The 25,676-nt window shown below is 53.3% G+C and overlaps 1 protein-coding gene across 1 annotated transcript; it reads right to left on the reverse strand.

Moving 5' to 3' along the window:
• LAPTM5 (lysosomal protein transmembrane 5) lies at positions 1-25,676 on the reverse strand. Its single transcript, XM_043445401.1, has 8 exons — positions 25,508-25,676; positions 9,733-9,826; positions 8,795-8,871; positions 7,029-7,163; positions 6,197-6,319; positions 4,939-5,034; positions 2,646-2,738; positions 1-1,392 (listed from the first exon to the last, which is right to left on the reverse strand). Exons 1-8 carry the CDS (start codon positions 25,592-25,594, stop codon positions 1,303-1,305), a joined length of 795 nt encoding a protein of 264 aa, XP_043301336.1. The 5' UTR covers positions 25,595-25,676; the 3' UTR covers positions 1-1,302.

The following is a 25,676-nucleotide window of genomic DNA, read 5'->3' on the forward strand; positions in this document are numbered from 1 at the left end:
GAAGCGTGTTGCTGCTTTATTAAAACTTCTTCCCCATCACACAAAGCAATGACACAAGGGGTGTTGGTGGGGAGCCCCTTGCACAGCCCTCTCCCTCTGCACCCCCCCACAGACCCCAGAGAACCTGCCTCTGTGGCCTTCTCTCCACCTTTGGATCTGTGCCCTCAGAAATCCTGGCCCCCAGGGAGGCAGACAGAACAGGTGGTACAGGTACCAAAACCTTCCCTATGGCCCCACCAACATAAGCCCCCAGGGCTGGGTCTGTGCCCACAAAGGGTTTGCCTGTTTTGACTGAACTAACCTGTGGATTTAGTCCAACAAATGCATTTGCCTGATTTCAGGGCTGAATTTCTGCTTGACCCAAGTGTCAGGCAGAGCTGGGTAGCCTACGGCTAACTGGCGGTGGACAGGCCGCAGAATGGGCCAATAGTGCGTTACTAGAGATGACCGCGTTTGAGGACACCCGTTTCCCAGGACCCATGGCTATGTGACCACACTGGCCGTGAGTGACTGGTTGTTGAGGATGACAACTCTTTAGCAAACCTATTGTGTGTCTGTAGGGGCTGTTTGATGATTACAACAACTGCTACTTCCTGTTTTGGCAAATGTCTGACTGCATTTTCATTTGAATGAACAATTATTCAGGACTCACAAGGACTGAACTGACCACAGCAGGCAGTTGGGTTATTGGACTAGATTGAATTGAATGGTTTAGGGACTAATTTGAGTTTTTTTTTTATTATTGGATGTTATCACTAAATTAACTGAGGGTTGGCTGACTTAATCATTGTTTAAGCAACTATTGGAAGAAACTGGACATATGTATTTGGTGGGGAGGATCAACTGATGATTACTTGACTAAATTGCTCTGTGAATTGACAACTATTTACAAACCAATGCAATGGACTTTGTTGTTTGACCACATTATTTTCACTGAACTGACAAGTGTGTTTTTGATTTGTCAGCCCCTTAGTAAAACTGGTCAAGTTGAGAGTTACATAAGCAAACTCACTGACTTTAGAAAGACCAATCATGTAGACCAATGTCAGAGCTGATCGAAAGAAGCCAAGGGCTGTTGGACTGAATTTTTGAGACCCGAGGAATCATTCAGCCTAAAAGGGTTGACCCATTGTGAGCATCTCCCAGGCCCCGCAGAAAAAGCAGGCCAGCGAGGGGGACACAAGCGGATGGTCCTAAAGTCAGCCAGGTGGTTCACCCAGGCCACGGGGGCCACCAAAGCAAAGAAGCGGATTGCGAGGCAGCTCCGCCCCTCCCAGCACCAGGGCTGGGGCCTGGCGAGCGTCACACCTCTGAGTACGGGGGTGGTGCTGGGCCCCCCTCCGGAACCTTGTATGGCAGAGACACGGCTTCCTCATAAGATGGCAGGACCACCTGGGAGAGACAGAGAGATGAGGATTGAGAACTGACCAGATGGGACCACCATCCCAACCCGGGATCAAGCAGCTCCAATTCCCACCTCTGGCAAGATGATGAAAATGATGATGAGGATGACGACTAGCATGCTTTGGGTACTAACTATGTGCTGGCATTACACGAACAAGACAGGTGCAGACGGACTTGCTTCTGCCTGTTCAGCATCAAGCCCCCTTGTTCTGAGAACAGTATACCATTCTCCCTGAGAAAACTTTCTCAGTCCATGCGCTTTCAGAAGAACTGATCATCCTTCTGACCTAAGGGAGTGGATATGAGACCTGGGGTGGTCACTCAAAGTAGAATTTCATCCCCCCTGGGAATCCATCATTGGTTTGGGGACAGGTTTGTAACCCAGGCTGGCCCAATCAGACATGCTCCTAGAATGTCTTTCTTTCTGTTGGGGTTACTTAGAGGGTGAGATGTCAGTCTAGGGCTATTGGCAGCTATTTTGTCACCATGCAGACAGGGATGTCCGAAAATGAAATCATTTCTGGACATCAGGCCTCAGCTGTACCTGAACCAGACCTACACTGGACTTTCAAGTTCTACAAATTAATAAATTCCCTATTTTTTTTTAACGTAAGTAAGATTGAGTTGGGTTTCTGACACTAGCAACCCAAAAAAAGTCTTAACCAATACAATCCCCATTTTACAGATGAGGAAACTAAGCCTTCAATAATTTAAACCAGTTGCAATTTTGCATCATTTCTCTAATCAGCTGCTTCTTAGTGCATGTCACCCTTCTTCCTGGAAAATCCCTTCCCCTTTCTCAGCTAATTTGTACCAACTGACAGTCTAAGTTTTGGTCAGGTGCCACCTCCTCCAGGAAGCCTTCCCTGAAACCCCAGATAAGGCTAGGTGCCTCCTCTGTGCTCCCATTGCCCTTGAGCTTCACAGCAAGTTGTGACTGAATCTCCATGTCTAGGTTCACTCTGGACTATGCTCTCCTCCAGAACAGGGTGGCATCTTAATTTTCTCTGCATCCCAAGGGTTGGATGTGAGGCCAAGAAAGAGTAAGAGGCAGAAGATGTTTAATGCGTGAGTGAATGAACAGAATCCTAGACAATCAGAGTGGAAAGGGATCTTCACACTTCTTCTGGTCCGACTCTCATCTCACGAGTGGAGAAACTGAGACCGAGCCAGGCAGAGAGACCTGCCCTCAGTGACACAGTGAGGGGCAGACCTGGGACCTGACTGCCCAGCAGGCTCACCTTTTGTAGCATCTTGGAACCACTCCTCTCCTCAGCCGAGTTCATGTACTTCATGAATCTGTAGCATCTCCACACACACTTGAACATGTAGACCTGGAAAAAAGGCCCAGGTCAGGATATGCTTCATGATCCCCTTCTCACTGCCCCAGCAGGCCTGGGACAGATGCTAGGTGCTTCCTGGGGAGCCCCAGTTCACCCCCAAAGCCACATTCAACTGCTGCTGCTCAGACCCCTCTTCTGGCTGGAGGGGGCCTCACCTGCCAGTCTCAGGCATCCAAAGTGCTTCCCTTTTCACTGCCCCACAGACTCAGCACGGGAAGGAGGTTTGGGGAGGCGTCTGGGCTACCCTCCAGCCACCCTGGCAACATTCCTGCAGATCCTGCTTCTTCACCCCAGGGACAGGAAACTCACCACCTCCTAAGGTGGCTCCATCCCTCCTGAGACAGAGCTAACAGCCAGGAAAGTTTTCTACAAAATCGCTTATGATATGTTGATTTTTTTTTAAAAGCAAATTACCAAACTGTATGCAGTAGTGTTTATCAATGCATAAAAATTATATGTACAGATGCATATATCTATCAGATGACATGAGCAATAGTTTTCTCTTAGCAATTGATGTAAGAATTGGGGAGAAGTTTTCCAGGGTGGGGAGTGAAGTCCCCAGGGGTGCTTTCAAGGAACAAGAGCCAGTAAGTCTCTCTCTGCCCCTAAAGTGCCTTCTAAGCAAGGTATCTGGAAGGTCCCCTGCCTTATGGAGTCCCATGATGGAGACTTATAGGGAGCCAAAATAAATAAAATGAGCTATAAAAGAATGAAATATGAAGGGCCCAGGCAAAGCAAGCAGGTGGAGGGTGGCCAGTGAGGCACCCTCCCTCACTGGATGAAAATAAAGAATAGGAGAGGGCTGAGGGTGGAGTTTTGTGCTGGCATTTGGGCACCTTTCTCTAGCAGCGTGTATGATGTGAACCCCCTACTTGGGTTCCCCCAAGCCTTCAGAAATATTCTCACTGAGCATGACTGATGCTCTTGTGATAGCTCAGTCCTTTGAGGGAGGGTTAAAAGCAGTGAAGCTGTTTCCAGTTTGTCATTGAGAGCAGAGACTGCTCAGGGCCTCAGATGAAAGGAGGCAGTGATGTCTGGTAACACCACCCGTAAAAAAAGAGGGGGCGGAAATGCACCCAGATATCCGAGGTGCTACTCTCTGAGAGGTGGTGGATGGTGGGCTGATCATCTTCTTTCTGCTCATCAGTAGTTTCTAAATTTCTACAGCGATCATATGTTACTTTCACAATCAGAAAAGAACGCTTTTAAAAGCCCTTCCTTCTCTTGAGTCAACATCAGCCTCCCTGTGGCTTCCGGCCACAGGTCCCCACTGTGGCCTCTAGAATCCCCATGAGAGTCCTTCGGGTACTTGGAGACAGTGATCACATCCCCCTTGAGTCATTTCTTTCTCAAGCTGAACTGCCCCGGTTTCACTGACTCCCTAAGACAGCAGAGTTGTCTAGCCCTTCATCTTCCTGTTGTGCTGCTATTAACACATTACTGACCAGAGACGTATTAGCACATCTTTTGTTACTCAAATGTTACTGACCATTGCAGGCAGGTTCTTTACCACTGAGCCACCAGGGAAGCCCATTATTGACCAGAGATGTATCAGTATGTGTTTAGCGACTGATACAATTAACACACTCCTGTCACCATATCTCTGAGAACTGGGACCTGAAATGGAACTCTATCCTCTGGGTCTGACTATTCCCGAGAAAAATAAAACCAATCTCCTTCCTCTTTCTCATCACGAAACTTCTAATAATATGATCTCAGGACCTGGCTACATTTTGGTGCCTGAATCACATAAAACTGTTGACGCGGGCAAAGCAAGACATAGGATGTGCCTTTCACAGGTGAGACCCAAGACCCAGAGAGAAGTGACTTGAAAACCAACCATACAGCTACAGAAGGGAAAGCTGGGATTCAAATCCAGGTCTTTCTGAATCTAACTCCAGACAGAATAGCTCCTCTTTCCCCTAGATCAGGGTTTCTCTGAGTCACACATTAAGTCCCTGACAAACCCAGCTGGGTCTTCACAGATCCACTTGCTCTAAATAGGGGGTCTCTGAGGATCCCATGTGGGGTCAGAGGAGCTGGTGTGGGGAGCACTGGAGTTTGGAGCCAACAGCAGTGAGGGCAGAAGTGGAAGACACGCCTCCCTGCCTCCTAACAGCCTGGCATGGGAGGGCCCAGAGCAGCACAAGCTCATCACTCCTCCCTAAGCCGTGGGGCAAGGACCACTCACCTTCAGGATGAGGACAGTGATGAAGGCGATGGAGAAGATGATCATCATCTTGATGAACTGGTGGTGAGTCATACCGTCCTGGCTGGGGAGGTAATTCTGCAACAGATTTGGGGGCCATTTCAGTGCCTCTGCCCTAAAGAACTCTAACAGGAACAAAAGCCAGCTCTCCACGCACATAGGAACACATTATCTCAGATGATCCTTGCAAGGGCCCTGGGAGGCCAGTGCAACCTACCATCAGCCCTGTCTGGCAGGGGAGCAAACCCAGAGAGGCAAACGCAGCTGTTGCCCATCCAGATGACCCTTATCTGGCTGGTGCTCCTGTTCCCCACCCCACCCCCCAACCATGTCCTTCTCCGGAGGGTAGTCTTGGCTGACAGATCCACCTAATCCTAAAATACCTGGGGGGCATGTCCCCTCCCCTAGGGGCAGCTCACAGCAGGACTGGTTGATGGAAGGTCCTGCTCTAGGGGAACAATCCCTATGGCATACGCAAATATGTGCACACATCCTTTGACACTCCTCCCTTGAGTGTGAGCTCGATTTAGGGACTCACTTCTCACAAACAATAGGATGTGCCAGAGGCACATGTGACCTCGGAGACCACATGGCTGTTTCTTTCTTGCTCTCACTCGGCTACTCAGCTACTCGCTGGGGGAAAGCTGGCAACCATGACATGAGGATGCAAGCAGCCTTCTCAAAGGTGCACAGAGTTGGGAACCGAGGCAAAGAGCCCCAGAGCCATGCCCCAGTAAGCCTGCCTGGGGGTGCATCCTCCAGACCTAGAAAAGCCCTCGGAGTCCACAGTCACATGCCCTCAAGGCAACCTCAAGAGAGACCCTGAATCTGACCAACCCAGCTAAGCCACTCCCAAATTCCCGATCCTCAGAAACTACTGAGATATCAATTGCTTATCGTTTTAAGTCACTATGTTTGCGGATCACTTGTTAGAGAGCAATGAAAAACTATCACCATCTCTGCACTGCAGTTCACACTGCAGGGGGCCCTCTGGGATCCCACAGGGCTACTCCTAAAGCCACATATCTGCCTGGCTTCTTCCTTTTGTCTAACCTGCTTCCCTGGCTCCTTTCAGATTTCTTCCTGAGAACTCTCCTTCAGGAAATCACTCGCACAAGAATCTCCCCACCCAGCTCCACTTTCAGAGAACCCAGCCTAAGCACTGAGGCACAGAGAGGGGAAGCAACTCACTCAAGGCCACACCACCAGTGATGGCAGTGAATCCTCAGCCCAGACTTACCATGTGGTTCATGGACTTGAAGTTGAGATAGGTGGGCACCTCCATGTAGGAGCTGCAGAGGGTCAGGATGCTCAGGCAGAAGTCCAACAGCTGTAGGGTCATCAGTGGGACCTTGGAAGGGCTCTTTGGAGGAAGAAGACAGACCAGCAAGTCAGCCCCAACCCAAAAGCCTGGGTACCATGGGGCACAGAGTGGACCCTCAGTTTGAGAGACTGCCAGCCAGAAACACCAACAATTCTCTGATCCATGGTACCCAGAAAGAAACAGAAGCTCATTCCTCAGACATTGCCACCACAGGCTGGTGCAGACCCAGGAAAAGAGCCAGGGTGTCCTGACTGCCAGCCCAGGGTCATCTGCAGCATAGCTTGTCAGTCTCCTCAAAGGCCACAGACAGGAGAAGTGTGAAAGCAACTGTACGAAGCAGTCAGTGATTGGCACCAGGTGTCATGGGCATTCCCACCAAGGATGCTCACCATCTTTCCCTTACTTTCTTCAACGTGGTTACAAAGGAGGGACAAAGCAGGAGCTGGGGACAGAAATGGGGCATCCCCTTTCCTATGGTGTAAATTCACCTCTGTTCCATGCTTACTTACCACATGCCGCGTGCCCTGTGCATGCATTCCCCAATTAATACTTAGACATATGGATGAGACATGATCTCAGACACATTTTACAGGAAGAAACGTGGGGTGATTTGAAGGGGCTTAGGGACTTGCTCAAGCTTACCAACTACAAAGGGGCCTTGTGGGCTCCCGCTCTCACCAGCCTGAGCGCCTCTGTCCCCCCCGCTGGAGGTTGGGAGGCACGGGACGGGGACACGGGACATACTCACCACCCGCCTGCTGCTCCGGGAGGCGAACTTGAGGTAGGCGGGCAGTTCGATGTAAGAGCCCAGCAGAGTGAGCAGGCACAGGAGGAAGTCCATGATTTGCAGGGACAGGAAGGGCAGCAAGTACTTCTCCCGGTTCTGAAAGGCAAGTCCAGCATGGTTGGGGTCCTTTGCACAAGCTGTCCCATGCAGCCTGAGGGTCCCTGGTGCCCCCCACCTGGCCTACAACGTCCTTCCTTCCCTGGGAACTCTATGCTCTCCCAAATCATCTGTGCAGCTCAGCTGAGGTTACCCCTTGGGGATCCACATGCCTTCCTCTGAGCGAGACTCTGGACACGGGGAGAAGGCAAGACCCAGGCCCGAGTTTCGGTATCCTGGGAGACAGCAGGAACACCAGGAACAGTCCTCATCTACAGAGATAAGCGCGCAGGGTTCTAGGACCCGGGTCTGCCTCAACTCACTCTTACAAACCCAAGCAGGAAAGACTTTGTGTCCATTTGACAGATGAAAAGGAATCTGAGAAGACTTCCTGGAAGTGGAGGCACTGGGACTAGAGCTGGAAAGAAGCAGGGGGCAGGGGGGGCACTGGAGGCAGCAGGGCTGGCAGGAGCTAAGGCCTGAAGGTGTGAAAAAGAAAGCTTGCGCTGCTTTAACAATGGGTCTGGCCTCTGTGTAGCGTGCCTCCCGAGATGTTCAGTCACAGTGAGAGGCCCTGGGAGGCCGAGGCTGACATCCCTCTCCTTCAACTGAAAGCAAGTGACCACTGTGACCAGTATGAATTCATAGGAACCCACAGTTGGGGACAAAATCAGAGAAAAGGTGGTTTCGTGGTTTCTCATGTGGTTATCCAAAATCGCTCAGGAGGCAGCTGAATCAGCCCAGGCTAAAGCTCAGAAGCTTCAGGGACGATCTGATCCATTTTCCTAGCAGGACCATTTGTGTCTCAGCACGACACCCCAGGAACCACCGGGAACCAAGGCGAAAGCCCTCCCTGCAATGCAGGGCTCCCGAGAGAGTGATCTTAGCTAGGGAGTGAACAGTGGTGTTTGGAGCAAGGTGAAGATATTCCAAACCAGCACCAGATCACCACCCCACCCTGCTGGTCCTGGGATGCCCAGCCCACCATCTGCCCAGGAAGGACTCTCTTTCTGGGGCCCACTCCCATGAGTGTGTGACCTGGGCCCTGGCTTCCTGCCCACTCCCAGGGGTGCCAAGGGACAGACAGGTTCCTCTTTGCAGGAGGCTGAGCCACAGCCCGTCTCTCTCATCCACTAGCTGGATGGCACTGAGCTAGATGCATCTACACCCTCCCCTCTGCTTGGGCTCCTCTCACTGATTACAAAATCCACTGCTTTCCTCCCCTCCACCTAAGCCTCAAAATGCCCCTTCCTTTTCTCTCTACCAAATTCCCTGCCACCACCTGCAGTTCAAAAGGATGTGGTTCGGCAGCTAGTTCAGCCAAAGTGTCGGTGATGAGCAGCGGCCACAGCTGGCTGAGCACACCCTCACCCGTGGAGGACATATTTTCATAGGAAACCGGGGCCTCCAGCCCGAGGGGTCTGGCATGGAAAAAGGGGAGGGTTTCCGAAAGCTAAGTGTGAAGATCTCAGGGTGCAAGTTGGATCTCCGCCAAATACCTGCCTCCCACCTCTCAGCATCAAGGGCTGCCCATGTAGGGGGTGTGAATAGGAGAGGGCAGGAGGGCAGGGAGCGTTCCATGCCCACCCCCCAGGTCCCAACTCCCTGCCCCTCCCCAACCAGGCCCTCACCTTGACCACGCCAACCAGCAGGCTCAAGCTGATGATGAAGAGCATGGTGATAAGCAGGAAGCTGGAGACCAGTTCGGCTGCAAGGCAAAGAGAGCGGTAAGAGGCCCAGAAGTGCCTCCTAGGGAGGCATTCCAGGTTCCAAGGACCACACTTTGGGAACCTCTGGTGTGGGCACTATGCCCGTGAGCAAGAACGCCCAGGCCCCACCCTCCTGCAGTTCTCAGTCTTGAGGGGCTACCAAGTTGCAAACAGAACATTTCAGGTAACAAGGATGGTGCAAGAGAGGGAGCGGGGTGGCAGGGGCCTGGGAAGGCCTCTGAGGAGGTGGCCCGTGAGCCAGGAGGCCAGGCAGGGACCCCGAGACAGGGCCCAGCTCGATGTGGTCGGCGCAGCAGGGGGAGGGTGGCGTGGTGGGAGCAGAAAGAGATGAGAGATAGACCAGAGAGGTGAGCAGGGGCTGAGCCCACGCTGAGGAGCTGAGGGACGGGCGGCCGTCTGGGGTAAGCAGGGGAGAGTCCTGCTGCCCCTGCCACTAGTGCAGCCTAGAAAGGCTGGTTAGGTTTGCAAAGTGGGTCAGTCGCTCAGTCATGGCCGACTCTTTGCATCCCCATAGACTGTAGCCCACCAGGCTCCCCTGTCCATGGGATTCTCCAGGCAAGATTACTGGAGTGGGTTGCCATTCCCTTTCTCCTGGGGAGCATCCTGAGCCAGGGATCGAACCCGGCTCTCCCGCGCTGTGGGCAGACTCTTTACTGTCTGAGCCGCCAGCACCCTCCTATTTGCTCTCACACCTGGAGACTCCGTACAGACACGTGAGAATTTCTCCACTTGGAGACGTCATAAAGGACGAGTGGCAGGGCCTCAGCCCCAGCTGGCCCACCCCTGGCCGGCGCCTCTCCCCTCACCCCTCCCCACCCTTCAGCTTCCCCTCGACCTACCGATCCTGAGGTAGCCCGTCTTCGAGAACTTGCAGGAGGACTTGCCGTGGGCCACCTCCACCGCGTGCTCAATGAACAGCAACACACTCATGATCTGGGGGCAGAACAGAGCGTCAGCGAGCCGGGGTCTGCACAGCCCCACCACCAACCCTCACACCCCAACACTGTGCAGCCGGGGCCTGTAAAGAGAGGTCCTGGAGGAGGTGGAATGCCGGGCAGTGAGGCATCCTGGATACAGCGTGGCCTAGACAGAGAGGCAGCTCAAGCTCTTGACCTTCCTCTTCCCAGCTATGTGACCGTGGGCAAATTATTTGACCTCTCTGTGCCTCAGTTTCCCCATCTGTAAAATGAGGATAAACCTGAGAGCTACCTAAGGAGGCTAATGGGGGAAGTAAAGGAGAACATCGCCGGACAGCACTAAGAACCACACCCAGTTCTTAGCGAAGTGGTAACTGTGACTACTGAAGGTCAGGCTTGAGGAAGTGGAGGAAACGGAAGACTCTCACCAGGGACTGGGCCCCTGCTCTGTACCCCTTTTTATAACGACAGGCTCTGGACATCACAAGATCTTAGTCACAGCATCTGAGCATAACAGAAATTCAAGTTCTTGGGATCATCAGCTCAGACCTGGGAGCCTCTGATCTATGAATGCCAGTCCTCCTGGTTTCTCAACCCTCACATGCAAATGGAGATAATACTAATATTTGTCTCATAAGGTTGTAGGAGGGCCAGATGGCATGATTCACTTAAAGTACCTGACAAATAATAAGCACAGTCTGTGCTATTATTGCTGTTGCTATTATTCTCTCTGGATTATAGAAGATGCTTGCTCCTTGGAAAAAAAGCTCTGATCAATCTAGACAGCATATTAAAAAGCAGAGACATCACTTTGCCAACAAAAGTCCATTTAGTCAAAGCTATGGTTTTTCCAGTAGTCATGTACGGATGTGAGAGTTGGACTATAAAGAAAGCTGAGTGCCAAAGAATTGATGCTTTTGAACTGTGGTGTTGGAGAAGACTCTTGAGAGTCCCTTGGACTGAAAGGAGATCCAACCAGTCCATCCTAAAGGAAATCAGTTCTGGGTGTTCATTGGAAGGACTGATGCTGAAGCTGAAACTCCAATACTTTGGCCACCTGATGGGAAGAGCTGACTCACTGGAAAAGATCCTGATGCTGGGAAAGATTGAAGGCAGGAGGAGAAGCGGATGACAGAGGATGAGATGGTTGGATGGCATCAGTGCCTCAATGGATACGAGTTTGAGTAAGCTCTGGGAGTTGGTGATGGACAGGGAGGCCTGGCGTGCTGCAGTCCATGGGGTCGCAAAGAGTCAGACACGACTGAGTGACTGAGTTGAACTGAGGAAAGGACTGTGTCTCTCTTGTTCACTGCTCTAGCTGCTGTAGATGAATGAACAGATGGATGGATGGATGAACAGATAAATCCTATTCCCTCAGGGGACCCTTGCTAAGAATGACAGAGAAGGGGCAAACCTGATGGGCATTGCTGTGGTCCTGGCAATAGCTGTGGCTCAGCCACAACGCTGCAGTTTCAAAGGACCTCAGAGGTCACCTTATCCCTGCCCTCCATCTTCTAAGGTAGGAATCCTATACCATGCAGCCTCTACTTGAATGCTTCCATCCACAGCAAACTTAATCTTCATTGAGTTCATGTCCTTACAGCAAGCCTTCTCCCCATCATACACACACACTTCTCCAGGTGCCATCTGACCACACTGTGAAAAAGACTGTCTCCTCCCTTGCAGTGGATGGCCTACCTCTATTAATATGGCCCAAGTTTGCATGGGCTTTCTAGGCGGCCCTGCACTAGTAACTGATGCTCAGCTGACAAACAACTAGACACCCACCATCTGTTTCCCCCTGGCTGACTTGTGATGGGTTTTTTTTTAGCTCAGACATAGGTTTCAATTTGTCTTCCTGCCATACTACATCCTGTTCAGGGGGCAGAAAGGAACAGCAAAGAAGACTGATGAGGAGCTAGGCTCCAGAGTCAGGCAGAGATGGATACAAATCCAGGTCATTATGTGACCTTGAGCAAGTCACTTTATTTCTCCAAATTCCCTCATCTGGAAACTGGCAAGCATTGGATATAATGGGAAATAAATTGTGTTTGCAAAGCACTGAGCTTCAAGCCCTGCAGTGGCTTCAGCATAAGCTGCTTTTGGCTGGTGTGAGTTGACATGGGGCCCCCTCTACCTGGTGAAAAAGGTTTTGTTTCAACAGGACAAAAGCAGCTCAGAGCAGAAGGCAGATGTGGTGGGGGCTGTGGCTGGTACCCACAGGAAACAGCTCGGAGAGAGAAAGGCTGCTTCCTCACCTCCTGAAGGCTGGCGCTCCAGCCCCTCTTCCCCCAGTTTCCCCTGTAAAGAGGGAAAGAGAAAGGGAGGCACGTGACGGCTCAGTTCAGGACAGAACAGGGCACCTTGAAAGATGGCAAGCTCTGGGGCTCCCTGGGATATGCGAGCAGAGCACAGATGACTCGCCACAGCCGGGCTTAGAAATGCACAAGGATCTGTCAGCCGTGATACAGGAAGCCTTTGAAGTCCCAAGAGTCCAGGATTGTCTGAGTCTAGGACGAAACTCAGAATCAGACAGTCTCGACCTCTAGCTGCTAGAAAGAGTCTGTCTGCTTCTTTTATAAACTCCTTCTGCTCATTTTCTAATCTCAGAGAGGTTAGGTGGCTGGACCAAGGACACACAGCAAGCTGGGGACAATGAGGAGACTGGAGTCCCAGTGTCCCAGGGCTGTCCCGATGCCTTCCCACACACCCCGCTCCCCAAGTCACCTCGGAGTGCTGCTTTTCCTGACTCCAGAGGGCTCAGATACTCTGATCATGTACCTATGTCAATAAAATCGTTTGCACACACTACTCTGTTTCTTGATTCCCAAATTATACGCATGTGCTACCACCCTGGTTTAGAGTGAACATCATAAAACCTATACACAACATACCCAGAAATGAATAGAGAACATGATTGAACAATTCAGAAATTATAATATTGTCACTCTGAGGCCCCAGTGGTCACCTTGGGTATCACCCCACTTTGGAAGCCGGTGCCAACCCACAAATCATTCCCGAGATTCTCAATTCTGGCCCTAACACTCTCCCATAGCCCTGCTGCCGTGTCTGCAATCCTGCTACTAACGTCCTAACTACCCCTCTCCAACCACCCCCTCCTGAATATCCTGGGATCTCAGGAAGGAGAGAGAAGAGGGGGGACATTTATACAGCCTGATTCCATGCCTGGTTCACCACCCACACCATCTCCGTGATCCTCCCAAATCCAGCAAAGGGACTGTTCTTAATGCTCCCACCCCCATTTCACAGAAGGGAAAAGTGAGGCGTAAAGAGGTCCGGTAACTTGTCCAAAGCCTTTCAGCTGGTCATTTGTGGAACCCCTGGCCAGTGGGCGCTAGATCTGATTCTCTTCCCCGCTCCAGTGTCCTCCCAGCATCTCCCCACCTCCTGGCTCTGCCTGAGGTCTGCCCTCCTCCCCCACTCCCATGTGAGAGCCCAGTAGAGCCAGCAAGGGCCCCGCCTCCCCTTCCCTCAGCCGCCTCCTCCACCTCCCACAGCTTGTGTGAGAAGCAGCAGCAGACACTAGAAGCATTTCCACTTTTGTAAAAGACCACCTGTGCTTAAAACCAACCTCTTCCTTTACCCCGTTTCACCTTCTCACCCAACCTTCCGGTAGGAGGAGAGAGATAATCCTGTCCCCATTTGCCAGATAAGAACCTGGAGGCTCACAGAGGCAGGAACCAACCCCAGAGCAACCTCAGAGTCTGACTCAGACCCCTTGCAGAGCAACCTCAGAGTCTGACTCAGACCCCCTGCTGGCCTCTAACCGTGAAGACACCAGTCCCTGATCCAGGAGGAAGACAGGCATCTCAGTTCCACAGGAGATGAAGGAACTGACTTTCCCTAAGCACCCGCTCTGTGCTCAGACCTGTATCTACAGGCTTGCACCGCCATCTCCCAAAACCCTGCAAGAGAGCCGATATCTTCCCCATGTTAGAGATGAGGAATGGAGACTCAGAGAGGAAAATTCACGTGCCCTGAGTCATGTGGCCTGGCTGGGATATGAACCCTGTTGCCTGGGCTCCCAGAGTCCAGGCTCCACTCCAGGCTGAGTGGTTGATCTGGGGCCCAGCCCTGGTCTCACCAACCATCCGCCAGCCCTCCCCAGGCCACAGACCCTACGCCCACAGTTCAAGGGACAACAGCTGGGGTAGAAGAGGCCTCTCCCACTGTCTCACAGCTAGATAACCAAGGCCGAGTCCTGGCTCCTCCCTGACCTCAGCTCATCCCCTCCAGCCAATGAAGAGAGTCACCCCCATTCTCACTGGAATGGCTCAACTCCTGCCGCCCATGGCATGTCACACCCAGGCTGCCCAGGGTCTCCCACCCCGGAATGTACCCCACTCATCAGAAAGTCCTCACTGCTCCACCCAAGTCCCCAACCAAGAGCTGTTTGTAGTTCCAGAAAGTACCTGACTTACCTATAGCATACGCTGGGAGAGACCAGGAAACCCCAAGAGTCCAGACTGCCCAGGCCACCTGGCCCTCCCCTTCCCCTCACCTCCCTCCTCCCACCAGAGCAGAGCTGTCCTCTCCCTGAGTCTGAGCGCCCGCCTGGGCCATGATTCATGCCCTCCTGGGACAGGAATGGAGCTTCTCTCCTCCCACAATGCCCGGGCACACGGCATTCACTTGCCCACCTGCTCCTCCATCATGGCATCTTTGGTCAGTTACAGCTAAGAGCCAGGGTGCTGGACTCAAGTGACCCTGCCCCTACCCCAGCTCTGTGCCCTTGAGCAAGCTCCTAACCTCTCTGATCCTCAGTCTCCTTCTCTGGGAAATGGGATAATAATTGGACCTGCCTGGCAGGGCTGCTATCAGGTCAAACGGCACTCCAGCCCTGAGCCTGGAATATAGCAAATGCCCCATCAGTACACACTGTTGGGCAGGTGTACACCTGCTCCCTTATTTGTTCATCCAGTAAACACTCTCTGAGCACACACCGCCTCCAGGCCCTTTCTGGAAAGGCCTCTGACCCTGGCCTGCAGGTGTCACAGTCCCCAGAGGGATCCAACAGGTAACCAGAGTGATCATAGCCATGTCATGGGACATGCAGGAGGCTGAGAGTCCCTGATGAGGGACTGATCAGAGCTGTCTGGAAGGCTCCGGGAAGGTTTCACAAACAGGAAAAGCTTGACCACGGCTTTGAAGGAGAAGTAGGAGTTTTCCAGTAGAGAGGAGAGAAAAGCATTCCAGGAAGAGACCTGGAGCGTGGCAGAACAGATCCAAGGAAACTCAGGGGCAGGAATGACTCTTCCCTGAAAGAGGGGTCTTCACCGTGGGCATGTGGAGCCCAGAGAGAGGCAGTGACCAGCCCAAGGCCACACAGCGAACATACTGCAGAAACCATCAGCTTGAGTACTCCGGACACCGCACCAAGGCTCAGGCTACGCGACCGACCGCAGAGTTCTGACCACGCTCAGCCCGCCCACTGCCGCCTTCACTCTCCATTCCCCTTTCTCACCTCTTCCCTCGCCTTCTCCCTGGTTTCAGTTCCCACTTTCATCCCCACCCCAGCTCTTCTTTCTCAAAAACAAACACACAACTTCCCTAAGCCGTTGTGATGGGGGAAGTGGCTGGGAGGCCAGGAGAATTTCTACTTGTTTTCCTGGCGGTTCTGAGGAGCAACCAACAGCCGGAGTTAAAATAAAAGGGCAGCTGAAGGAAAGGTACACAGCTCAAAATAGCCTGGAGTTAAAACTCCCCTCCAGGTCCTCCCCACCATTCTATGCAAAACAAAGAACTCTCTCACCCGAAGAAAAAAAATGGACGTTAAGGTTGATTACCCCCAGCTCCTAGATAGTCCCAGCTTCTGGCCAGTCCAGAATTCTTTGCCCCAGCCGTTTAAGAGATAACTACTCTGAACAACTTTGGAGAAGAACAGGCCCCCTTAAGACAGTAGATTTCCCCATACATGCCTATATATACTTACTCATTTCTTGGGTTAGTGCAGCAGCTCACGTATCTGACTGCTGCCCCTTCTCGCCTCATTAAAGGTGATCTGTTCCTGTAAAGTGCCGGTCTCATTCTTTTTCCGAACCTCACCTTCTCTAACTGCCTTTCCCTACAGCATCGGTTGTAGGAGGAGAGGAGGAAGAGGGGGAGCAGGGGTATAGGAGCACTATTGAACATGGCCATAACGGTGGTGATGCCGCCGCTGAATGGAGGAGAGGGTCAGGTCAGGGCTTGACAATGGTGAGGGAGCTGGGAGGCAGGGACCTGGCTGCCCTGTGGCTGGGTTATGATCCTACGGGCAGTGATGATAGAGGTGACGGTGGAGGTGGCAGGGTGGTGGTGACGGAGCTAGCCACAGGCCTGCTGGGAATTGTAACTAACTAACTGCAAAGACTGTTAGACCATGCTGTTGCTGCTGATGTCCACGGCACGCCTGACTGCATGATGTGATGATGGTGGTGATGAAGGTCATGGCGAAGGTGGTGATGGCACCAGATCCCCTGACTCTGGGGATCAAGCACCATTTCCCAGTCCAAGAATGGGGGCCCATGCTTCTCAGACCTCCTAAAGGGGCTTAGGACCCAACCTTTCATAAGCAGGCAGGCAGAGACCTATCCTCTGAGCTTCCAGGGGGTAAAATCTACAGAGAGATCTAACGCTCAGTGAGCATCTACTATGTGACAGCTGGTACGTGGGCCATTTCCTGTCTTTTAACTCCACTGACTCCTCCTCACAAGCCAATGAGGTCAGAACTGCTGAACCACTTCCAATCGGAGAACAGGGCCTGTGGGTGCCTGAGCCAAGGTTGCACAAGGAGTCAGGCCCCGGCTTGTCCTCCGCCCTCGCCGACAGAAATGAAACGGTTCACACAATGGGAAACCGGTCCCAAGCGCAGAGTTCTTCCCGCCTTCCGGGGCTGCTCCAACCTGACCCCACATCCTCCGGCTCTGGGGGCTAAGGAACTCATGGACTCCTGCACCTTCAAGCTGTCATTATTGTTATCTTCCTCCTTCCCATCATCATCATCATCACCCCCTCCCTGAAGTTCAGTCCTCTTCACCTCACCCACCCACCCTGTTTTCCCTGGGGCAGTGGTGGGGGCGGTGGGTGCCTGGGGCTGTCTAGCCAGAGGATGGGAGAAAAGAACCAGATGCTTCAGTGTCGGGAGGAAGCTCCCCTCCCCCAACCCCACCCCATACTTCCTGTCGCAGCTTATCAGGGGCAACTGGGTGGGGGCCATTCCCCCCTCCCGCCTCTGCGGTGCTATCTCCCCAGACACCTCCCCAGCCGGCCTAGATACCATCACTGGTGCGCCTTCCCAGAGCCACGGCTCAGCGGCTGCCCCAGCCAGGCCGCCCTCACTTCCCTGGGAGCCCAGCTGCACGGTCCTCCCTCCCATCCCTGCCCCCTCCTCCTATCAACCGCCCTTCCTTCGCCCCACCTGGCCCCTCGACACCTCTGCGCCTCGGTTTCCTCGTCTGTAAAACAGAGAGAAGGCCCCACCCACTAGCAGGGCTGTTGTGCGGAGCAGATGAGGTTGACAGACGTCTGCCACCAAAGACGTGATCTTCAGAAAGAGCAAGTGACCGTGCCTGGGGTGGACAACAAGCTAGAGGTCCCCGTGGCCATGGTAAGGGCCCCACGCTGGAAACAACCCGCGTCTATCCCCTCCCTACAAGAGGCAAACATACTCTGATATATTCATGCAGTGAAATAGTATACAGCAAGGGGGAAACAAAGTGGATACACACAGTCATGCAGAGAAAGGTCACAAACACAGTGTTGAGAGAAAAGAAGAGCCCGTGATGTGTCAACTCATCCCTGGGTGCTTCTAGAACTACGAGGGTTGAAAGAAGTCAGTGAGGGCCGCGTAGTGATGAGCAGGGGCCACCAGGGGCCCTTGGGGGCTGGTCCCGTCCTATTTCTCAGTCTGGAGGTTACCTGGATGTTGCATCCTGAAAAAGGTCATCAAGACATGTACTTATAGAAATTATGCATCAATAAAAGTTCTGCAAAAGTAAAATACAGTTGAGATTGGCAGCCACCTACTCCGTGTTAGGCTCTGGGGATGACGAAGATGAATCAGGCAGGGCCAAGCCCTGGATGAGCCTTCACGCCTCCAGGCCAGACCACAGGACCCCCAGGGCCCCCACAGGTGAAGGTGGGGGCCAGCCTGGGCTAGGGGGAAACGCTGAGAACTCAGGGTCTAGGAGTCAGGGCTCTAGGAAGGCTTCTGAGAGGTGGTGAGAATTAAAGATTTCTCGCAAAGGGCAGTAGGAAGGGTGTTCCAGGCAGAGGGAACAGCAAAAGCAAAAAAGGATGAGGCGCATTTAGGAAACTGCAAGAAGCTTCTCTTGGGGAACTGTGTCCTGGGCTCAGCACATCCCAGCACACAGGAGGCCCCCAGGAAACGGTAGCTGCTGCTGGGTGGCTGGGCTGGTGGAGGGATGCAGGAGATGCTAAGGGGACATGTGCTTTTCCAGGGATGTGACTGTGAGGTTGGCAGGAAAGGGAGAAAGAACACTCCGGGGAGAAGGAACAGCTCGTGCAAAGGCCGGGAGCTGGCAGAGAACACGGTTGGGATTGCACACCCCATGGTTCATCACTTTGCAGTGAAAAGTGGAAAGTGCCGGCATGGGAGCAGCTCGCTCTGGGCCGACATCTGGGAAAACCAGTGCATCATCCTCTGAGCCCCGTCCCTTGCCTGGGCTTTGAGTGCAACAGCCTAGCAAGGCCTGCCCTCTGCCCTCTGCCCTTTGACCTTTCAGACCTGCCCCTGTGAAAGAAGACAGGAGGGCAAGCCTTCCCCTGAAGGAACAGGCACTGAGGGTGAACTTTCTGACCCGGTGAATCCCAGGGGGTCTCTGCTATTCTTGGAGGATGGGGCGCTGGTCATCCTTTATGGGCACCCATTTGGGGGCTCCGAGTGAGTCTCCAAGCTGAGTCCATGCTCCCATCCTCCTCCACTTCCTGCACATCCCCAAACTATCCCCAGAAAGCATCAATTCCTTATTTACCTTCAGGGCAAACGCCCCCCCTGTGATAATAAGTGTTACTATGACATTTAGGAGAAGTCATTTCCCCCTCATTTTACAGGTGAAATAGAGACCGCATCTTTGCCCACAGGTTCAGTGTTTCTAAGAACAAGGCTCACCGGATATTTCTGTTGAATCCCACTCCACGGCTGCCAAGAAACCCGCCCTTCCCCCGCCACCGTCTGGAGCAACAGCGGCAAAGCCTGGGCCTCGAGCAGGACTCTTGGGCTCTTGTTCTGGATCTACCCCAGGCTGCAAAGTCGCTTGGCCTGTCCAAGCCTCAGTTTCCTCTCCTGTCAAATGGGGGCTCCAGGGCTAGCTCCCATTTGTGAGGCACTTGCTGGGTCTCCCACCTGGCTCTCTTTGAGTCTCTGACTGTGTCGGTCATGGTCATTGGCCCCCCGTTGACAGGGGAGGAAACTGAAGCTCAGAGAAGGAGAGGGACCCACTGTGCCTGCAGCAGGCAGGGCTGAGGGCTGGAAGGCGCCCAGCCAGCCCCTTCGCTCTGCAAGCTCCCTGCTCAGCTTCCTGCCTCATGAAAGGCTCTGGGCCCCCGGTGGGGTGGGGTCCCCCGGGAGACCAATGCAGGCCTCAGTAAGCTCAGATAGAAGTCCCGGTTCTGAGCCACTGCCCTGGGCTCAAAATAAAAGCCTCCCTTCCGGGGCAGGGGGGGTGGCAGCTCTGGACTAGGGTGCTGACTGAGAACCTTGGCCCCCGCAGGCCCTGCCCTCCAGCCACAGGGCCAGGTCTGAGTGAGGTCCCAGCCCCTGCACCAGGGAGGACCCTCCGCGGGGCTGGTATGGCTCTCTGACAGCAGTGGGTCCCTCCAGCCAAGGTGACCCCCCAGTGGCTGGAACCACCATTCACCACCTTCCATTTCCAGAAGCCCTTTCTTTCTCTTTCCTTGGGCTTGAGAACCAGGAAGTGGGGATGGGATGAGGCTCAGTCTGGGGTCTGGCCCATCCAGGCCCACCTCACACAGATGAATGGCCACCATCACTCAGCCCACCAGGCCTGGGGTAGCAAGAAGAGCCTAACTAATTTTGCTCCCCAGAAGGCCCTGCCTGCCACCCCACATTGGGCCCAGGGGGTCCAGGGGTCCCCTTGAAGGCCTCTGACATTTTATAAGCTAGAAGGCAGGGTGCACACCCCAGAGATGGGGAGGACAGCTGAGTTCCCACCAGGGTGCCTTGGCCATGGCTCTGGAGAGGGGCCATGATTCCCACCCTACCCCCACTGCCCCCCCATTCAGGCAGCATACAGAGCAAGTTCTTTCTGCCCCACATGGGGCCACTGGGCGTGAAGGCAGAGGTTCTAACAGATGGACCTAACAGTTAGGACCTATTTTTAGACTCTGAACAGATGAGCTCTAGAAATGGGAGTGGCCTCTGGTCACGTCCCACAGCCCACACTGGGCACTTGCCTGCCAGCCCCCCTCTCTCGTAGGGCCACATCAGTTCAATATTTCAAAACCATCACCCTTGAGACAGGGACCACTGGCCCCATTTAATAGATAGGAAACTGAGGCCCAGACAGCAAAGGCAACTGCCTGCTCAGTCACAGCATCAGTGAGTGATGGAGAAGAGTCCACGATCTTTTCAGGCCCCAAAGTGGAGCAGAGAGAGAGGAGCCACTGCAGTTCTCAGGAGGACCAACAAGAGGGCTTCCTGGAGGAGGAAGCCTCTTCCTATGAGCCGGACCATGAAGAGGAAACGAACGCTGGGTGAGAGAAGGGCCTCTCAGACAGACGGACCACCCCTGGGCCATGGACCAGGTAAGGAGTTCAATTTTGCACCCGTGGGGCTCATCCCACACACTGGGTGTGTGCTGGTAGCTGAGGTCTGGAGCACCCATCTCCCTGTGCAACCTGGAGCAAGTCAGGGACCCTCTGGAGCCTGTTCACTCCTCTATGAAATGAGAGAACTAGGGCAAGCAGAGACCCATGAAAGAAGCCAGAGATTTGTTCCAGTTTCTTACCCCTGCTGACCTCTGCAACCTCCCTTACCACACCTCATAAATATTGCTCCCTCCATCCCAGCTCCATGAGCTTCTCAGGGCTTCCAAAGCTTCACCTGCTGCTTCCTCGGCCAGCATGCCCTTTTTCCCTCTAGGTTCTCAAGCAAAGTCCTGCTCACACTTAGCACTCAGGCTTCTTCCCACAAGGCTTTCCTGAATCCCCAGCCTCCACCTGGTGTATGCTCAGTAGAATCCAACTCTTACTCCAGCTCCGTGGACTATAGCCCACCAGGCTCCTCTATCCATGGGGTTTTCAGGGCAAGAATACCGGAGTGGGTTCCAGGGGATTTTTCCTGACTCAGGGATCGAACCCATGTCTCCTGTGTGACTCAGGGATCGAACCCGTGTCTCCTACATTGCAGGCAGATTTTTTACCTCTGAGCAACCAGAGAAGCCCATATCTTCTATGCCAGGGCTGAGCTAAGGCGGCTTGTCTGTGCCCCCATCCAAGCCAGCACTGTTATCCTTCAGCACCGTTATCACAGTTTTTCCTTGGTAGGTTGGAACCCCTAGAGGACAGAGGCCATGGAAGAGTCAGGCCTGTGTGCTGGCCTGGGGCTGGGCATGGAAAAGAAAGACATGTTGAGAGTGAATCCACATTGACAAGAGGGTCCTTTAAATAATAGAGGTTGAGTGATTTCTTATTAGCAGTGCCTCAGACATGGAGCCTGCTACCAGCAGATCTGTAAGTCAAGCAGAACACTGGTGGAGAAGCAGTCTCTTTATAGTGGAGAAACACAACAGACAGGACCTCAGCCAGGTGATCAAGGTCAACATCAACAGTGATAAGACATGTGGAAGTGTATACCTTCAATATGCAGTGCAGAGAAGGGCACTTTAGCTCTGTAATCTCCCTCCCAAAACACATTGTCCAAGTCTAACCAGGAGAAAACCACCAGACAAGTCCCATTTGTTGAATATCTGACAAAATGCGTGACTAATATTCCTCAAAACTGTGAAGGTCATCAAAAATGAGGAAAATCCGAAAAACTATCATAGCCCAGGGAAACCTAAGGAGGCGTGATGACTATATACAACTTGGGATCCTGGGAGAGAAAAAGGATCTTAGAGAAAAGCTGAAGAAATCCGAATAAAGTATGGGCTATGGTTAATAATAGTGTATCAATACTGACTCATCAGTTGTGACAAATGCACCATGTTAATGTAAAAGGCTATCAATCCGGGAGCCCAGAAAGGGGGTATACAGGAACTCTGTTCACAGTTCTTCTGTAAATCCAAAACAGTTCAAAAATAAAACATTTATTTTTAAAAGTAATACATGTTCATTGTCGCAAATACTGAGAATACAGAAAAGTAGAAAAAAAAATAGAGCTTTCACAACCTGTAACCCAGAGACAAGCCAAGGCCAGCATCAGTCTCATTTCCTCCTGACCTTGTTTCAGTGTATCCTCTTGCTACAGGGCTGAAATCACTGTGGGTGTAAGCTTTTTATCAGACAATGAATTTCTAATGGAAGTCCAGGCACCTTGGGAGGGAGATATTTCTGGGCAAAAGGACCTCCTGGGGTCCTTATCTCCTGCCATTAACTTGGGACAGACATGCTTTGGGCTGCCAGATAAACCAGAACCAAAGAGACCAATTTATGAAAGTTCTCTGACTCCTCTAGGCGTGCCACTTTGGGTCAGAAATCATTTGTGACCCAGGGAATCCTCTACACAAACCCAGTGAAGTGGGGAAGAGGGTCCTCCGGCCGCTGGACGTGGAGGTCCTGCAGTAATAACGCCCCCAATGACTCAGTAAACGGTGGTACTGTCTCAGGATGACAAGAGCCCGATTTAACCCTCCCTAGAGGGGCCCCGTCCACGAATAGCTCTCCTTGTGCAGGGCTGTCACCCACGACTGGCTCCAGATGACACCACTCTAGGTGATCAATACATCTGGAGGGCAGCTTCTACTTTTCTATCCATATGTTCAAGGCCCTGACAGTACACCTGCTGCCTGACTGCCAGGCCACAGAGAAAGCCCTGCCCTTTCTGGGAAGGAGCAAGACCTCTCACAGCGAGGGCAGGAGGACCATCCTCCACTGGAATCAAACAAGCATCCCAGCCCAGAGAATACTGCCCAGGCCGGCTTCTAGACTTTTCTTCCCTTCTCCTGCCTTCTGCTCTAGGACATCCCATGGCTCCCCATGACCCACATGAAAGACGGTGGTTCTCAGCTGGGTGTGATTTCACCCCCAGGAGACATTCACAGTGTCTGGAGGTATTTTGGGTCATCACAGCTGGTGGGGCGTTATTGGTATCTTGTAAATAAAGGCCAGGGGATGCGGCTAAACATCTGACAGTGTACCGTTCACTCTCCACAACAAAGAATGCACCAGTCCCAAATATCAATAGTGCCCTGTCGTGAAGGTCCAACATCTAGCTTATCAATCCAATCCTCTCCCACCTCCTACTCCCCAACCTAAAGCCTCTGGTTGGTCTGTGTAGGGTCCCAAGTGCAAGCCACAGTCCTCAGCCTCCACAACTTTGCACACCTATCCCTCCCAGATCCACCATCCTCAGAACCAAACTACACCTCTCCCAGTGGCACTCCTCCAAGAAGGCTCCCTGATCACCCACCCACACATCCTCCAGCTCTGTGGGCAGGGGCTGATGTCCCGTCACTGTGTACAGGTGAGGATCTCGGACGGCATGAGCAAAAGGAAACCTCAAGAGTCACAAAGTCAGGGGTTTGCAGGGCAGACTCCGGGCCCCGCAGCCTGCAAGTAGATTTGACTCGGTCTGCCCAGGGATTTCTTTTTTTTTTTCTCAAATCAGTCACCAACACGGAGACAGCAGAAGTTGTGACATAAAAGCCCGTGTTTCCTGTTTCTGCAAATGTCACAAGAGTGGCGGCTGGGGCCGCAGAGCAACAATCGGCGGAAACAGAAAGCAGCTGCCAGAACAGACGCAGAACAGGCTTCCCAGGTCACGGCGAGGTCCGCGGGCCCCAGGGAGCTCACTTACAGGAGCTGCCTGGCCCTGGACGCATCGGCATTTGAGGCCTCTGAGCCAGTCCACACCCCTCATCCATCATCTTGTAAGGGAAAAGCTGAGGCCCCAGGAAGCAGCCTGTCCAGGGTTGCATGCCAGTTAGCGGCAGAGCAAGGGTAGAGACCCAGGGGCCTGCTTCCCACAGGGACACCCCTGCTTAGGACACTGTGTTTCCAAGAACATGATACAATCTCAGAGCTTGAAAAGGCCCCAAGGACTTGGTCTGGGGACAGTCAAGTGCCTTTCACTTCTCTCAGAATCACTCTCACACTGGCAGGAGCCTGGCGGAGCAACCTCTGAGCTCCGCCCAAAACTAGTGTTCTGGGGATCTGACCGCTTGACTTATGGGTGTGCCAGCCTCAGGCTCTGTGTCTGAGGCCCTGCTAATAATAATTTCAACTGCCTGTCAGGCCCCTCTACGTGCCTCGTAGATATCTATGCCCTTGATCCTCGCAACAACCCCATCAGAGGGGTATTATTTATTATTCTCAAGCTCATTTTTTTTTTTAGACGAGGAAACAGACATTCAGAGAGGTTAAGTAAGTGGCTCAAGGCTGCACAGCTAGGAAGTGATGAGGCCAGGACTGGCGCAGAGAGTCAGGATCCAGAGACTGTGCGCTGAACCCTGAGCAGCACCAGCGCTCTGAAGGCTGGGCTCTGGCCACGGCCCTGCCGGCTCTGCCTGCTACAGGAAGCAGATGCAACCAGGTCTGAACCGTTTACAGCAGCCTGCCACAGCATTGCCGGATTTAGGCTAATTTTAAGGAAGCCCTTCCAGGCTCATAAAAGAACTGTTAACCACAGGCCCTGAGTCACCCTGGGCGGGAGGCACTGGGTCTGGTGAGCTGCGTGTGTCTCAGAGATGTGGGCTAGGGGGATGGGTCTGGACAGGGCCCGAAAAGAGAACCCCAACCTTCAGCCACCTAGACAGAGGGAGAGACTCTAGCCCGCGGGGGCTATGACTCGCCCAGAGTCACTCTGAGTTTATAAGAGACAAGACTCAATGCCTGGCTGTGCGCACCAGCCTCCAAAGGGGAACCAGGGGGCCTGTTCCTCCTCAACTGGCCCCAGTCTCCAGGGCCAGGCCAGTCCCCCCGCTCACATGCAAGTCAAGCCAAGAGGACTCTGGCCCCTCTGGCCCCTCTGGAAGCACAAAAGGGAGATTCCCACTTCCCATCCCTTCCAGTGGCCCAGGCCCCAGGGAGAGAGTCGGTGCAGCCGGGCCTGTGACCTGACCCCATTTCCTGACAACACTCCCCGCTCACGTTCCTCCCGAGATTCCGGGTTTCCAAAGCACTTTCACATCTGGGGCTGTGTGCTCCTGAATGAGCTCGTGGAGTTGAAGGTTCCATTTCACAGAGGCAGAAACTGAGCCTCAGAGAGAATGGGAGCTACATTCGCTTAGAACAAGGACCCCCTCCTTCCACTCCTGCCACTGCCGCAGAGGTCCCCCTGCCCCCAAACCCCACTCCCGGCCCGCACTTTGGACAGAGAGGGACCCCAAGGCCCAGAGCAGGGAAGGGACGGGGCCGGGGTTCTACGAAGAGGGGGTGAGCAACGGTCCTCCCGTTCAAGGGGGTTCAGTAGTTGGGGGGTGGGGCTCTTTCTCTCTCTGTCTCTCACACACACACACACACACACACACGCAGCGCCCAGGGCCACCCGCACACTCACCACATGGTAGATGGCCAGGGCGGTGGTAGCGATGCGGGCGTTGAAGCAGCAGCAGGTCTGGCGGATGGCGGCCGCACGGGGCGCCATGATGCTGCCTCCCCTCCTCTGAGGCACTGGCGGGGAAGGAACTAGGAGCCTGGAGCAGGGGCAGAAAAGGGGAAGCTGCCGG

The sequence above is a fragment of the Cervus canadensis genome, chromosome 24 (assembly GCF_019320065.1).
Source record: "Cervus canadensis isolate Bull #8, Minnesota chromosome 24, ASM1932006v1, whole genome shotgun sequence".
NCBI classification, from domain to species: Eukaryota; Metazoa; Chordata; class Mammalia; order Artiodactyla; family Cervidae; genus Cervus; species Cervus canadensis.

What these genes read in the sequence shown, in the direction of transcription:
- LAPTM5 (XM_043445401.1), bottom strand. Translation starts at nt 25,594, where the DNA reads ATGGCGCCCCGTGCGGCCGCCATCCGCCAGACCTGCTGCTGCTTCAAC. An exon ending in TGCTGGTTGGCGTGGTCAAG is followed by an intron (nt 7,164 to 8,794) that starts GTGAGGGCCTGG and finishes CTTGCCTTTCAG; the next exon opens with AACCGGGAGAAGTACTTGCT. An exon ending in TCACTGTCCTCATCCTGAAG is followed by an intron (nt 2,739 to 4,938) that starts GTGAGTGGTCCT and finishes CCTTTTTTCCAG; the next exon opens with GTCTACATGTTCAAGTGTGT.